The sequence below is a fragment of the Diadema antillarum genome, unplaced genomic scaffold (genome assembly GCF_040938485.1).
Source record: "Diadema antillarum isolate AM-2024a unplaced genomic scaffold, OU_Dant_1.0 scf00000032, whole genome shotgun sequence".
NCBI lineage: Eukaryota > Metazoa > Echinodermata > Echinoidea > Diadematoida > Diadematidae > Diadema > Diadema antillarum.
In genome coordinates this window covers 3,221,751-3,235,556 of record NW_027270921.1, presented here as the reverse complement: position 1 = coordinate 3,235,556, position 13,806 = coordinate 3,221,751, and the positions used below count along the sequence as shown (strand labels likewise).

At 37.9% G+C, this 13,806-nt stretch overlaps 1 protein-coding gene across 1 annotated transcript in view; it reads left to right on the top strand.

The window, feature by feature from the left end:
* LOC139742035 (nitric oxide synthase, salivary gland-like) overlaps positions 1–13,806 on the top strand; it is a 74,613-nt gene that overhangs the window by 38,231 nt on the left and 22,576 nt on the right. The window contains exons 8-13 of the mRNA XM_071652600.1: positions 5,213–5,314; positions 6,003–6,197; positions 6,865–6,962; positions 7,469–7,613; positions 8,028–8,132; positions 8,741–8,802. Coding sequence (XP_071508701.1) covers positions 5,213–5,314; positions 6,003–6,197; positions 6,865–6,962; positions 7,469–7,613; positions 8,028–8,132; positions 8,741–8,802 — 707 coding nt within the window. The remainder of the gene's footprint in view (positions 1–5,212; positions 5,315–6,002; positions 6,198–6,864; positions 6,963–7,468; positions 7,614–8,027; positions 8,133–8,740; positions 8,803–13,806) is intronic.

The following is a 13,806-nucleotide window of genomic DNA, read 5'->3' as shown; positions in this document are numbered from 1 at the left end:
CAGCCGAGGATAATATCTAATCTTTGCCGCATGATGCATCAATCCATAATATGATAAAAACGACATTGCTGGTATCGCCTTTTCAAAATTCACATAATGGACTCAATTCATTGAATTATGGGGTTATAGACTTCAGGGTTTGTGGTAACAGTTGACCTTGCACACGGTTCTGTAAAGACGCAAAATAATAGTTGATTTAAAGTCAGTCATTTAAGTTAAAGTGGAATACAGATATATAAATGGAACTGATCCTTGTAAAGCTTGTAAAAAGTTGATTGGTGTATGATTTAACTGATAATACAAAATAATGATCAGAATTGTCAAAATGCATGCTGTATATTTTTAAAGACCTATGTGCACAGAAGGGAACAAAAGAGCCCAAGCTGCAATAGAACTTGCAACGGTGAGAGGTGACTAATTAAATTTTCCTCGATTGCGTTCTTTCGAATAAAAACGAATTAGGCCTATTAATCACATAAATGATAATCTTTAATGTCTATCATATTTCAAGAGGGGCAGAAGGCAGGTCTATGTCAAATCCTTTACATGAAGCCGATGTCGAAAACCGTTTATCAGTTTTCGTCATGGGGGTTTGCCAACGACAATGGTCGGGACAATGTCTAGCATCACCGTGCAATGTAGGTAAGTCATGCTTCACGTCACGTGACAGAACAGACCCACAGATAGACGATATGATTGTTCGTTAGGTCGCTCACAAAGCGAAAATATGCCATAACCCTCGGTCATGTACTCTTAGTGGGAGTCGAAAGTCCTTCGGGCCAGTACAACAAAACTCCAGTGACGACCTATAACATGTTATTTCAGTTCAATAGTTTCAATTAAATAGATTATTTATTTCCATCTATTGATTTAAACCCGGCTTTAAAAAACATTTACGTATAGTTCATTACAGTTTTAAAAAAGATAATCGTAGAGTGAAATATCAATGTATAACGGCAATGTATAAACGAACACGTTCTCTCTTCCTTTAATAGTTTTAGCTGATTATGACAAGTCAAAATTCTTGGATATGATATCGTCAACATATTTGACATTTTTGACCTCCCACTAGATGTGGCCCAATTAAAACATCTGCAAGGTTGTCGTCCTATCCCATCTGGGCAGCACGTTTCTCCTCGTCATATCGAAAACCTAGTTCTCAGCAGTGGAAGGCATAATAAAGACTCCATGGCTTTCTTTCAAAATCATGTTCACAGATCCTAATCGAGCCAATCATAGCTGACAAATATGCCTAATGCAAACAGAGACTCCAGTTAAAATTATTAACACCGAGGTTGCAGGAATAGCACTATTTTCTGCTGCTTCTTAAATATAGTGCTCAGATTTCTTTCACCGACGAATCAATATTCTTTTTTTTTTAATCATGAGTGCGATGGTTCCGAATGTTACATGAGCGTGCAAGTTTAACCGTTCTATTCAACGACACGAAGCGGAATTGAATAGAACTATTGCACGACTGGCTCACTTGATTTACCGTTCAGTAGACGTCTATTGCACTGCCATTGAGAGTGAGCGTGGGATAGCTGATTCTCCTGAATGTCATGTGATCCACATTCATCCAATCAGATGGCAAGGATCTATACATATGTTGTATAATGCAGGATAATGTATTCGTCTAATATCCTACAATGATTCCTAAAAGTAATTGTTGAAATGAAAACTTTACACATTTCTGCGCAGGCGACCAGTGTCGGTGATTTACACAATTGTCTATTAGGCTGATTACTATACAGCACTTTACACAAGCTATACCGATAGCAAACCATTGATCGATAGCATCGTATTAAGCACTTATATCCCATGAATGACGTCACGGTATTGCACATAATATCTCTTCATTGACATTTTGTTCTCAACATCACCGTCATTATAGCATTGTTATGTTTTGGTCACATGACAATATGTACACCAACCACGAGACAGGATCTCACTAATGAGGGATGTAATATATCTTGCAGAATATCCATGTAGAGTAGGCCTATGTCCTACTAAAGACGTATACAGTCGATATAAGCACGGATAAGGGATCATTTTGATAGTGCATCTATTTCAATTTGTTCATTTATCTCATTAATTAATTCTTTCTCTAATCACAATTTGTTGTTTGGATAAAATTAAAAAAGAAAGAAAGTAAAGTTCCAGAAGCTCTTCTTGATTCCATGAGTGTTCTAAGGATGAAGTGGGGAGAACTTGACGCATTATAACACTAAAACTTGTCACAAACCGCTAGCAGTCAGTATTCCCAGAAAGCAAAGATAGATTGGTTGCTAGCTGTTTTGGGCGTTATTTGTTCACATTACAAACAGATTTCAGCAGGTAATCGTTACACTTCCGACATCAAATTGATGTTGCAATATACTCCCACATTTAGTAATTCAGAATTACATTGAGGTCTCATTCCTGCGTGACCACCCCCCCCCCCCCCCACACACACACACGTACAGACCGCACAACGCTGTGCAAATAGGAACCATAGATTATGATTAGAGAAAACACCCCTACAATCTGATGATCTAAAGCCTTGAAAATGTGTGCAACTTATTCCCCTCAATTATTGATCTCACACGACCAAGGTTTAGCGTACATAGTAACGGTGCTATTTCGCATCGCACGGTAGAACATCAAACTTTGCGGGTCCATTTCACAACGTTTTCTTGTTATCTTTGTAATGAGCTAACTCCAGCAAATTTTAGTGAGGCGAACGAGGGAAAAAAGAGCCGATGCGATATCGACAATCGGTGGATGCATTTTACCTTGGTGTTATGTTTAGTCACGGGAATTCGACACTGCATAACACATACACACAATATCCAGAGTTTAGAATGTTGTTTCTCAGAAAGAGAATAGTCAGGCGGTCGAGCATGTGATTTTCCAAGTTTTTATTTTGTGTGAGCATATATTTGATTGTTTCAGGATTTACGCCTAATCATGAGAATAATATACATCCAAACATTGTTCTCACACACATGTGAATACACTTGAGAACACAGTCATTACCTTGTATTTTCCTCTTTTTTTTTTTTTTTTTTTTTTTTTTTTGGTCGTCTGCGCGTCCACCTATGAATTTGCCTGTGCAACAGAAGGGCGCCCTCTTATGTCACACAAAGTAGTAAATGGTGCTTTTTGCTCTTCCTTTTTTTTATACGAAGTCAACTACTTTCAGTAATTGATTATAGTTATAAACAAAGCTTACATTGCCGTTTCCTCTGATGAAGATATCTCACGTTTTGCATTCCGTAGTCATGGTCTTGTCCCGTTATTTTCATTTCCTCGTTCCAAACTCGATTGTATATTATGATTTGTTTTTTTTCATCATCATTATAGTGTCATTCATTTTCTAGTGCATGTTTGTGTAAGGATTTTTGTACTTCATTACTCACTTTTTCTACTGCGCCTTGAGCACGTTATTTATGTGGAATTGGCGCATTATAAGTACCCTGTATTATTATTGTTGTTGTTGTTATTATTATTATTATCACTATTATCATCATTGTTATTATTATTATTATTATTATTATTATTATTATTATTATTATTACTATTACTATTATTATTATTATTATTGTCGCGCACTGTTTGCTTTGCAGTTTGCAGTTTGAACACACATCTTTATAGATACTCTCAGTTAATATGCCCATCTATAGAGATCAGGGCCCTGTTGCATAAAACCCTTACCGCTGGACTTACCGCTCCTTTCTAGCGGTAAGTCTTCAAATTAGCGGTAAATTTTATAATCCTTGATGCTGATTGGCTGTGACGCCTAATTTTGACGGTAGTTACCATTGAAATTCAACGGTAAGTTTTATGCAACGGGCCACAGAATTGCTTCATCACGGTGAATTATAGAAACATGGCGAATCAACTCAGAAATATCAATATCACTTCTTTCAAATACAAGGAATACCTGTTATCAGACTGTTATATCAGGACTCGATTTTGTCCTTACATTTCACAATCACAGTGATTTTTACCCTCACTTTATTGCCTAATTCTCGTCTAGGCACTCCATGTGTAATTTGCACAAAGATTTAAGCCTAACGCAGCGTTAATTTACTGGTCAAAAGCTGTAGGCCTATCGCAAACAGTCAGATAATCTGCTGGTATCTTTAAAAACATCCTAAACAACAGAGTTCCCGATGGTTTATCCAAACGCTTTCACCTCTGTTATTTCTTTTTTAAGCCTTGAGTAGGTTAAAGTACCCATGAGAATGTTTGACCGAACGTACTTGAACCATTGTCTGTATAAATTCAACGTCTTACGGTTTCCAAACTAGTGGTCAGAGTCAACATCTGCTGTGTGTTCGGGGGAGAGCATAAAATGGGAGTAGCTTTAATTGATAGTGCTTGACCAACTTGCAGCTTTGTCGCGATGTCTACTTACCTGAAGGCAACAAGTCAACATCGTAGAGTTCCTTAACACTGTTTAGTACAGTCTATCTACGTGATAGGCGTATGAAGAGACTGTACAAACCGGGAAAAAACATTTCCAAAGGGCATTTAGGATAATAATCATTGGTAAGCTTGTTCCTAAATGGCCATGGTAGGCTTAACTAACTCGGGGACCTGGTAGGGTTTTATGGGACGCTGTGTTGAAACAGCTCTTCTTAAGGATAATACAAACATCTTTACCGCGGCTGAATGGCCCGTGTCTTTCGACAGGTTCGATTAGAGGAGTATTTGTGTAATAGTGGTATCACCGCTTCTTACGAGTACCGGTATTACCACTGATTCGTATAAGAATTTTGTCAGCACCCTACACACATGCACACGAGCAGAATTATGTACAATAAAATATATAATAACAATATGACTAATACGTGTGGGCGTATGTATTGATGTATAATGTCCAGAGAAAGAGAGGGGGTGGCTGACAGACAGAACGGGCATCATTTTTTATTTTCGATATTTTTTATTTATGAGGGGAATTGATCATTTCAAAGTATAATTGCAAATATCGTATCGTTAAATAATCATTTGTAAACAAAAGCCGTGCATTTAAATCTCATTTGAATATGCAAAAGTAACATTGTACTTTACTTTGTTTATGTACAAATGTCAATTGTATACTTCCGTCGCAAATGAAATGAAATGAAACAATTCTAACCTAGTTAGTCTTTTGTCAACATGATTCTAGACTGATTAGCGAAGAACATTAATATAGTTTTCATATCTTGTCCATGTGTTTGCACAGTCCATTGGATGTAAAATGGGACTGGATATCAGCACGAATTCCACCCTTTGGAAGGACCAGGCTTTGGTGGAGGCTAATGTGGCCGTGCTGCACAGCTACCAGGTGTGTATCCTTCACATAATTCCATGTTTTTAGTAGTTGTCTTGTGAGTAATGAAATTTCATGTATCAAAATATGAACTTAGATACTAAGCAGATACTACAGATATTATATCCATCTTTATCAAATTGAGATATTTGAGATTTAATCTGCTGGAAAACACAGAAAATACTGGAAATATATGTAATGTTTTTAGCAATATCTTCATAAATAATCTTTCTTGATCTGGAACGAGTGCAGTGTTATTTAATCTATTTCATTTTTTCCTATTTGATGATGACCGTATTTGAACAGAATTGAAATGACCTTTATCTGTTTTTGCATTTAAACTCTTGGCGTATAGGCCTATATAGAGAGAAATATCCAGGAAAGGAAGAGAAAAGTAAAACCGAATTGTAGTAAATATCACACTCCAAGAGTGATTTCAATACAACATTCTCGTAAACTAACTTTTGATAGCTATGTTTTACCTTTATTTACATGTGCACTCATATAAAGTCTACTTTTGTACATCATAAAGAAATGAATGAATGAATAGAGAACAATATTCATTTATCAATTGGTGTATTTATTGATGTATTCATTTAAACTATGTATAAAAATGTAATTTTGTATTACGGTATTCCATCTTTATGAAAATATAATGGTTAACTGGTTATGGTAATGATTTATACCTCTTTTCTGGGGTAAGAAAATGAACGTGACCATCACGGACCACCACTCAGCGTCCGAGTCCTTCATGAAGCACATGGAGAACGAGCAGCGGCTTCGCGGCGGCTGTCCGGCCGACTGGGTGTGGATCGTGCCGCCGATATCGGGGAGCATCACGCCCGTGTTCCACCAGGAGATGCTGAACTACCAGCTGAAGCCTTCCTACGAATACCAGGTGAGTGAATACCAGTCCGACATATCGATACGTGTGGGAGGGAGAATGGAAGAGACTCACGGTCTGGAAGATTTCGAATAGGAGGGAAAAGGAGGTCTAGGAATAATGCTGCGACTGAACAACAAATTGCCCTACATCGAGGTAAATAAGCACCGATTCTTAAATGTTTTATTAGTAGCCATGATACAAAAAAAGAAAAGAAATCTTGGGCATACATTTCCGGGTTGGCGCTTATTCACTTCGATAAAGTATAATTGCTTATTTGTCAATCAGCTGGAATAAACATAGCTCGACGGAAGAATTTGTTAAATTGAAGAGTGATATTGTCTCGGCTGTATTCAAACTAAATCCTTTGCATTTAGAGTACATTGTGCATACAAGAGTGTTTATATGGCGACGATTATCGGTGAAGATAGGAAGACAATCAGAGTGATAGATGGATGGATAGATAGATAGATAGATAGATAGATAGATAGATAGATACTACAAATAGGTAGATTGTATGCTGTATGTTCTCTAATGCTGAATCATAAATGGAGGGTGTAGAGAGTGGTACCTTCATTCTGCCTGGGCCTCACTGTGACCGCATAATTTTACATGGTCGCTTAATGTGAGGGGCGTTTTGTTGATGCATATCAACATTATCATTTTGATTTGCATCCAATAGGATGATCCGTGGAATACACACGTGTGGAAGACCAACACACCAGGAGCGGAGAACAAGAAACGCAGACGGAAACTTCTCACCTTCAAGGAGGTTGCCAAGTGAGGGCGCACTCATTTTGTTCTCGTTCTCATTTTCTCCTTAGTCAAATTTACTAATTTCGCTTTTATTGAACAACACACACACACACACACACCAAGAAAAAACACTGTTTTTCTGTCATAGATTATTATGTCACTTTATTTTCAACTCGTATGCAAATATAAATTCTTCTCATTATCATTCCAGCATTAGAGAGTTTACACACGTTACACGTTTGTCAATTTGACAGATTTTTAAAGCCACCAATAATGATCTTGGGATTTTGTGTGTGTGTGTTTTTGTCGGTGTTTTGTGCCGATTTTCCTTTTGAGGGCTTGGGCTGGGGGTAAGGGGGAACTTGTTACGGTGCTGTTTTGTTCTTTTGGGGTGCACTAAAGAAACAATGCTTTGACAATTCTGGAAGTCCCTATAATTTGCGATCTTATTCTCCTTTTGAAAAAGAACAAGAGACAAAACCATAACACTTCTTATACACAAATATCCGCTTTAATATTGTATCTTCCAGGGCAGTGAAGTTCTCTACGAAGATGATGGGCAAAGCCCTGGCTAAGCGCATCAAGGCGACCATCCTCTATGCCACAGAGACCGGAAAGTCGGAGAAGTACGCCAAGACTCTGTGCGAAATATTTAAGCACGCCTTCGATGCCAAGGTGAGTCATAATGATTATGGCACGACCATACATAATCACTTACATTATTCGTTAAACTCATCTCACTGTCTCTTTTTTGTATCAATTCTCACTAAATATGATCTGAGAATCATGATCTCGAATAAGGGAATTCACGTTTACCACATAACTTATCGATTGACCCCGACACCACAGACTTCCAAAATCATGCAATGAAGCATTCTTTTTGAAGCATGCCATCTTTGTAATCAACGCAAATATGCAGTGGATAACATAAAACAGTTGTGTAAATACTGGGCTTGAATAATGCTCGACGTGTACATCCGTGGGCAAGCTACCCTCTTTGAACAGTGCGGACTAACTGTTATCATAAATATTGTTATTATCATTTTTCTTGAAAGAACAACTCACTCCTCTACTCTCATTAACTCACAGGTGTTGTGTATGGATGCTTATGACGTCGCCAACATCGAGCACGAGTCCCTGCTGATGGTTGTCACCAGTACTTTCGGGAATGGAGACCCACCAGAGAACGGAGAGGTAGGTGACGAAACCCCACCCCACGGTACCTTTGATCGCTGTTTCTTCGGACTTTGATCTGTTTAATTTGATGTGATTTGATATATTGTTTGCCTTTTCATCATCGTCATAATCATTAAAAATAAAACAAATGGACAGGTGTTCATGTGATTCTTAAAAAGATATAATACAAGTTCGTTATCGGTATATTGTAACAGTATATAGGTGAATGTAACAAAAATAGAGTAATAGATTAAATATACAGAAGAGATAATGGCTTCTAGCACGGCTTGGTGTTGCTTACAACCCTTCAGACAAAATAAAAATGTATCATACCCAAGCTGTATGTGAGTGAGTGGTTTGAGATAGAAGAGGGGAAGAACGTTCGTTACAGTGATAGCATACAAGGAAGCTAAGAATAAATGTGCGTTATTGATTGAGGCGCTATGTTAGGCCGGTTCATAGCTGATTCGCACAAATTGGTTTCATTCAAAGATTTCGTGAAGTCTCCACTGACTCTGCCTCAGAAGGTAGAAATAATGTTAGAATAAAGTACAGCATGCATGGAGTTGTAGCTCCAAGACATAACTGGTTCCTTTACGTTGTTTTGTTTTTCTTTCCACAACCAGGAATTCGGAAACTACTTGCTTGAGCTGTCCAGAGATGACAGTACGGGAGAAGGACCAACAAGGTATTTTTTCATCATGTTTTTGCTGTGTTGGTTTGTATTTTGTTTGTTGCTATATTCATATCCCATTTATTTTCACACCAACCAAATTGTGTTTTCACCTACACCGTCAAGAACCTTCCTCGTAAAAGTGACTTATGGTAGATAGATGGTAGGGTCACACTGATGGGAAAATCAAATGCAACATGGTGAATGGTGAATGCCGTCTCCCGTTCCTTACCACTGACTTAAATTCAGCCCCATCATTGGATTTTGTTTTTTAACCCGGTGTCTCCGGCAAAACGGTGCTTTGTACCCTTCGTTTTTCAGTCTTGATTTTCAACCCTCGTCATTCCTGCAACCTTGTAGGAAGCATCGTGAAATCGCACTTGAATCTGCTTTTAGTGTGAATGCTATACACAACACAGTTCGCCAGGAAAACACGCTGAATGCATTTGTTGGCAAGAAGGTTAGAACTGCACCAATCGTGACACCAGGTGACGATGATCACGTGACTGTCAATAGAACACCCGTGATGTGTGCACACAAGTCTTTCGAAAGCAATGCTTTTAGTTGTCAATGTCAGTCACGTGACTATCATATGACGGTTTACGAAATAGATAATTATCTTTCTCACCCAATCCAGAAGGTTATTAGCTGATGTTGTATTCTCAGTTTTCTAATTTTTCCTGAATATGTTTCGCTCACCAAAGTCAAACAAATAACCAAACAATAAATAAACAAATATCAGCAGAACTACTCGACAGAAAAACTCTGATATGATAGTGGTTACCTCACCTATACATAGTGTGGAAATGTTTTTGTCTTAATTATGTCTCTCATTAATCACATAGGGAATACGTACGGAAGTTGGTTGTTGATTTTGCTTTCTCGAGAACTGCTTTGCTTAAAATATCGTGTTCCTGCTTGGCCTGTCGTACTGTCCTCATCTGATGGGGCTTTTTACGTACCGTCATCTTTGTAGGGTAATAGAGAGATACCAAGTTGAGATGTTTTGATGAAATACTGAGATGTGAAACCTTAAGATGACCATTAAAAAACGGCTATATCATGGCTTTTGAATTAATGCCCATGCTTATGCAGTTCTAACCCAGCGTTCTCCACTGTATATACATTACACATTTGTAAATTCTTCGACGAGATTAATGTACGTTCGTCAGCCTCACCGAGTAATAGTCTCATTAATTGTGATATCATTGTTGGTAAGTTTCAAACAAAACTAATAATGAATTTAATGCGCCATCATGTAATTAATCTTAACATGTGACGTTTGCTTATTTAGATTTAAAAAACTACCGCTTATCTTCACGAACTGGCGTTCAGATTAGCGTTCAATATTTCAAATCTTTACTACAGTTCATAAATTGTAGTGTCATCCAAAAGATTGATAGAATAAAGGCGAAAAATGAATAGAACATTTATCTTTCATGAAGTTTGCTGTACTGATGTTGAATTTGTTTTTAGTTTAATTCAACATAACAAGATGGCGAACGTAAATCGTGTGTCCACCTTACGAGTGGTGAAATATGAGTCGAGGCTAGAATTTTACTGTTGTGAGATTTATCAGGATATATCAGGAAATATCATACTAAGAATGTATATCGTGTTATCATCATACTCTCAAAGTTAGCTACCATAATTATTGATGCAGTCTAGCATGTTAATCTCATATTGCTATACATAATTCCGGTTGCCAATATCCTATCACACTGACAGTTTCGAACAAAGAGTCTGTATTAAAGATATCGAATGTATTATTTGCTTGCACTGCCATGGTTTGATGTTTTGTGCCTCCGCTCCCTCCATATACTGTCATAAAACACCCCTTTATAGAGTGGACCGACCCAAGCACTGGTGTTACAGACCTTATCCTCCGTGTGTTCACCAAAGAGATTTTCCCCAGTGACTGGTGGGTAGGAGAAAAATCTCTTTGGTGTTCACTCAGTACCCACAAGCCCCTCACTTCCCCCATGCTCTTGATTTCAACTCCCGGATTTTTGTTTCCCGTCATTTTGTTTGATTTTTGAAAACGGTAATTTTTGTGTGCAGCGCAGTGAAAGGCGAAGTTAGGCAGCCCGAGGATAACGATTCTGTACGTGGAAGGTAACAAGTTATAAAAATATCGTGATTTGCTTGACTAAAAATGTGTGCTTCTTCCTGCGGTCGATGTGCATAACACCCACCCACACACAAAGACACACATGTATATACACACAAATCGAAACCGTGCAAGAAAGCGTCGTATAATTTTTCCAAATACACGCCTGTATCATACTTCTTCCTTTCTGGCGTATGTATACGCTTCAATAGAAAAGGGTTGTTTTGATGATTTTCTTTTTCGTTTCTTCAGACTAGTTATGCAAATGAATTGCTACGTAAAACAATGATGATAAAAAACCAAAGTCCCTTTCTTGCACGGTCCGCTGTATTGTGAGCACCCTGCTGCTGCATGACCCATGAAGCTGTGCCAAACTCAAAGCTTACTTGCAATTCTGCATGATGTATACCTTGTACCTGCAGCACTGTTCAGTCTTTAGACAAGACTAGCACCGATGTTTTGTTGGTTACGTTGCATATACAGTGGACTCCCCTTGTATCGAAGTCCTCGAGACCTGCAGTTATCTTTCGTTATATCGAAATTTTCGTCGTAAACGAAAAAAATAAGCAATGAATAAACATAGAGCCGATAATTTTGCGACCTGGATTTTTATTTTCGTTGTAACCGGAATTTTGTTGTAACCGTATTCGTTATAACGGGAGTGCACTGTATTTACTGTGGAGAATGTTTCAAGCTGAATTTTGCCAAGATTATCCATTTCTTTCAAGTAATTTCCTCGATTACATCCTGAAGCTAATCATTAAATAAAAATTCCAATTCTCATTGCGTCGCTCATTTGGGTACGACGCTGATGGGTGAGTTCCCGGTTAGGTTTGTAGTGGCTCAGAGAAACTCGAGTAAAGTTACCTTCTTTAAGGTGGAAAATGGGCAAAGAAAATGAGATTTCATCGAGATATAGTTATGATATAGTTATGATATAGTTATTACCTAATGATTGCACTAACTCATTGTATACTGACCAGTAATTACCGCTGCCGATTTGTTAGAAATCTTGACCTCCCAATGATTAGCTTTGAGAGCAGCAGCAAATGAAAGAAATTTCCTAAAAGTGAAAGTAACAGCACGAAATAAGAAAAACAAAACACAACACCTTAACATCTTTTGAGTGTGTATAGTTTATTAAATTGGTGTTCGACGTAGCTATTTGTGGATGTTTGTGCGAAAATAATTCAACTTACATTTTAACCTGCAACAACTAATATTGTCCACTGAACGAAAGGTGTGAAGAGCACAATGCTATTCTTAAAGTTCGTTGGGTTTTCATTTAATTTTAATTCGTTTCCTTTTTGAAGAAAGATAAGCAAGATGATGTATTTATTGATTGGGAAACAAGAGTTTATTCTGCTCCTGGATGCTAAGAAGGGGTCTTGTCCCTGTAATGACAGCTAGATGCAATGTCATCATCATAACTATATCATACGCTCTGCCAATCATATAGCTTCATGGTCGAAAGTACCAGCTGTTTAGAGGATCCTCTTCTGTCATTCTTGCTCTACAGGTATATTATATTACGTACATCTCACTATCGCTAAAGTTGCCATGATGAATGTTTCTGTGTCGTCTGATTCTGTCGCTTCTCTCTTTACTCGGCAGGAATCGACTTTTGCATATTAGAGACAACCTATACATTGTACCAGCCCTTTCGATCTGGACCAGACAAACTGTCTTTGTACAAATCTTGATAAAAGAACAGGAAAATTGGTGGTTCTCACTTTCCCGTTTAGGATGATTTTCTAAAGGTCAATTGATTTTGTGTATCTTTTTTGTTCAGCAACTCGACGTATCAAGCAAAATGGGAATCACATTTAGTTTCAATTCAGGAGAGCCGCGATCCCTATTGATAGTGTTTGCGATTCTCTTGCATTTCTGTGCAGATCTTTTATTATCGTCGTATACACTTTCTATGTTGATTATGTTTATTTATTTATTTATTTATTTTGCTCTTCGGGGTTGCCAACGATATTAGAGTGATTTACATATTGGAGGATGACAGCATATATATAGGCCTACGTGCCAAATATTTTCACCTTTAATACCAGTAATTCAAGCAAAAACGAAAACATCCACATCGCCAAATGTGTTTTCTTCAGTTAAACAAACTTCTTACCATGCGTATACAATTGCTTTCATTATTGTTGTTCCACATTTTTTTCTTCGTTGTCTGTATTGTAATTTACTGCAATCTATGCTGTTCGGAGTATCTCTATCTGCTTTAGCTAGGTAAATTTCTTTCATTCACCAGCCATTACTGTACTTTTTGATGATGTAAGTTCCTGCTATATTGTTTCAATTCTACTTTACAACATTCTGAGCGACGAGCAAAACATTGTAAACTTGGGGTCAGCCCACGAGACGGGACACCCACGAGTCACACAGCCCACGAGTTCGACACTAAACAAATAAGGTCCATTAGTTCGACATTAGGTAAAAAAATAGGTTAAAAAAAACTGAGTTCAAAATTACAAGGCGGGGCTTAATGTGTCGGTCTCGTGGGTCTTGTTTGTTTGGTGTCGAAGTCATGGGCTGTATTAATCGTGGGCTGTATGACTCGTGGGTGTCGGTCTCGTGACGTGCATCACGCTACATATGTATAGACGTGAAATTAGTCGCAACCACTTGACTTCTGGATCGTAAGGATGGTAAAGAATGCGTTTGGTCCGAGTTGACGAAAGGTAAACAGTCTATGTGTATTTGGCGAGTCTGTAAGGGTGGATTGGGCCAACGATGTTTTCTCTACATCGTAGATTTTAGCTTAAACCATTTTTTTCTCTCTGAGAGCAATTGTATGCGTCCACGAGAGTGTTTTTATTATTTGTGAGCTTTTCACAGAGTGTATATCATGTCGAGCCATAATCAGATTAATTGATTATATTATCACACCATTCCAT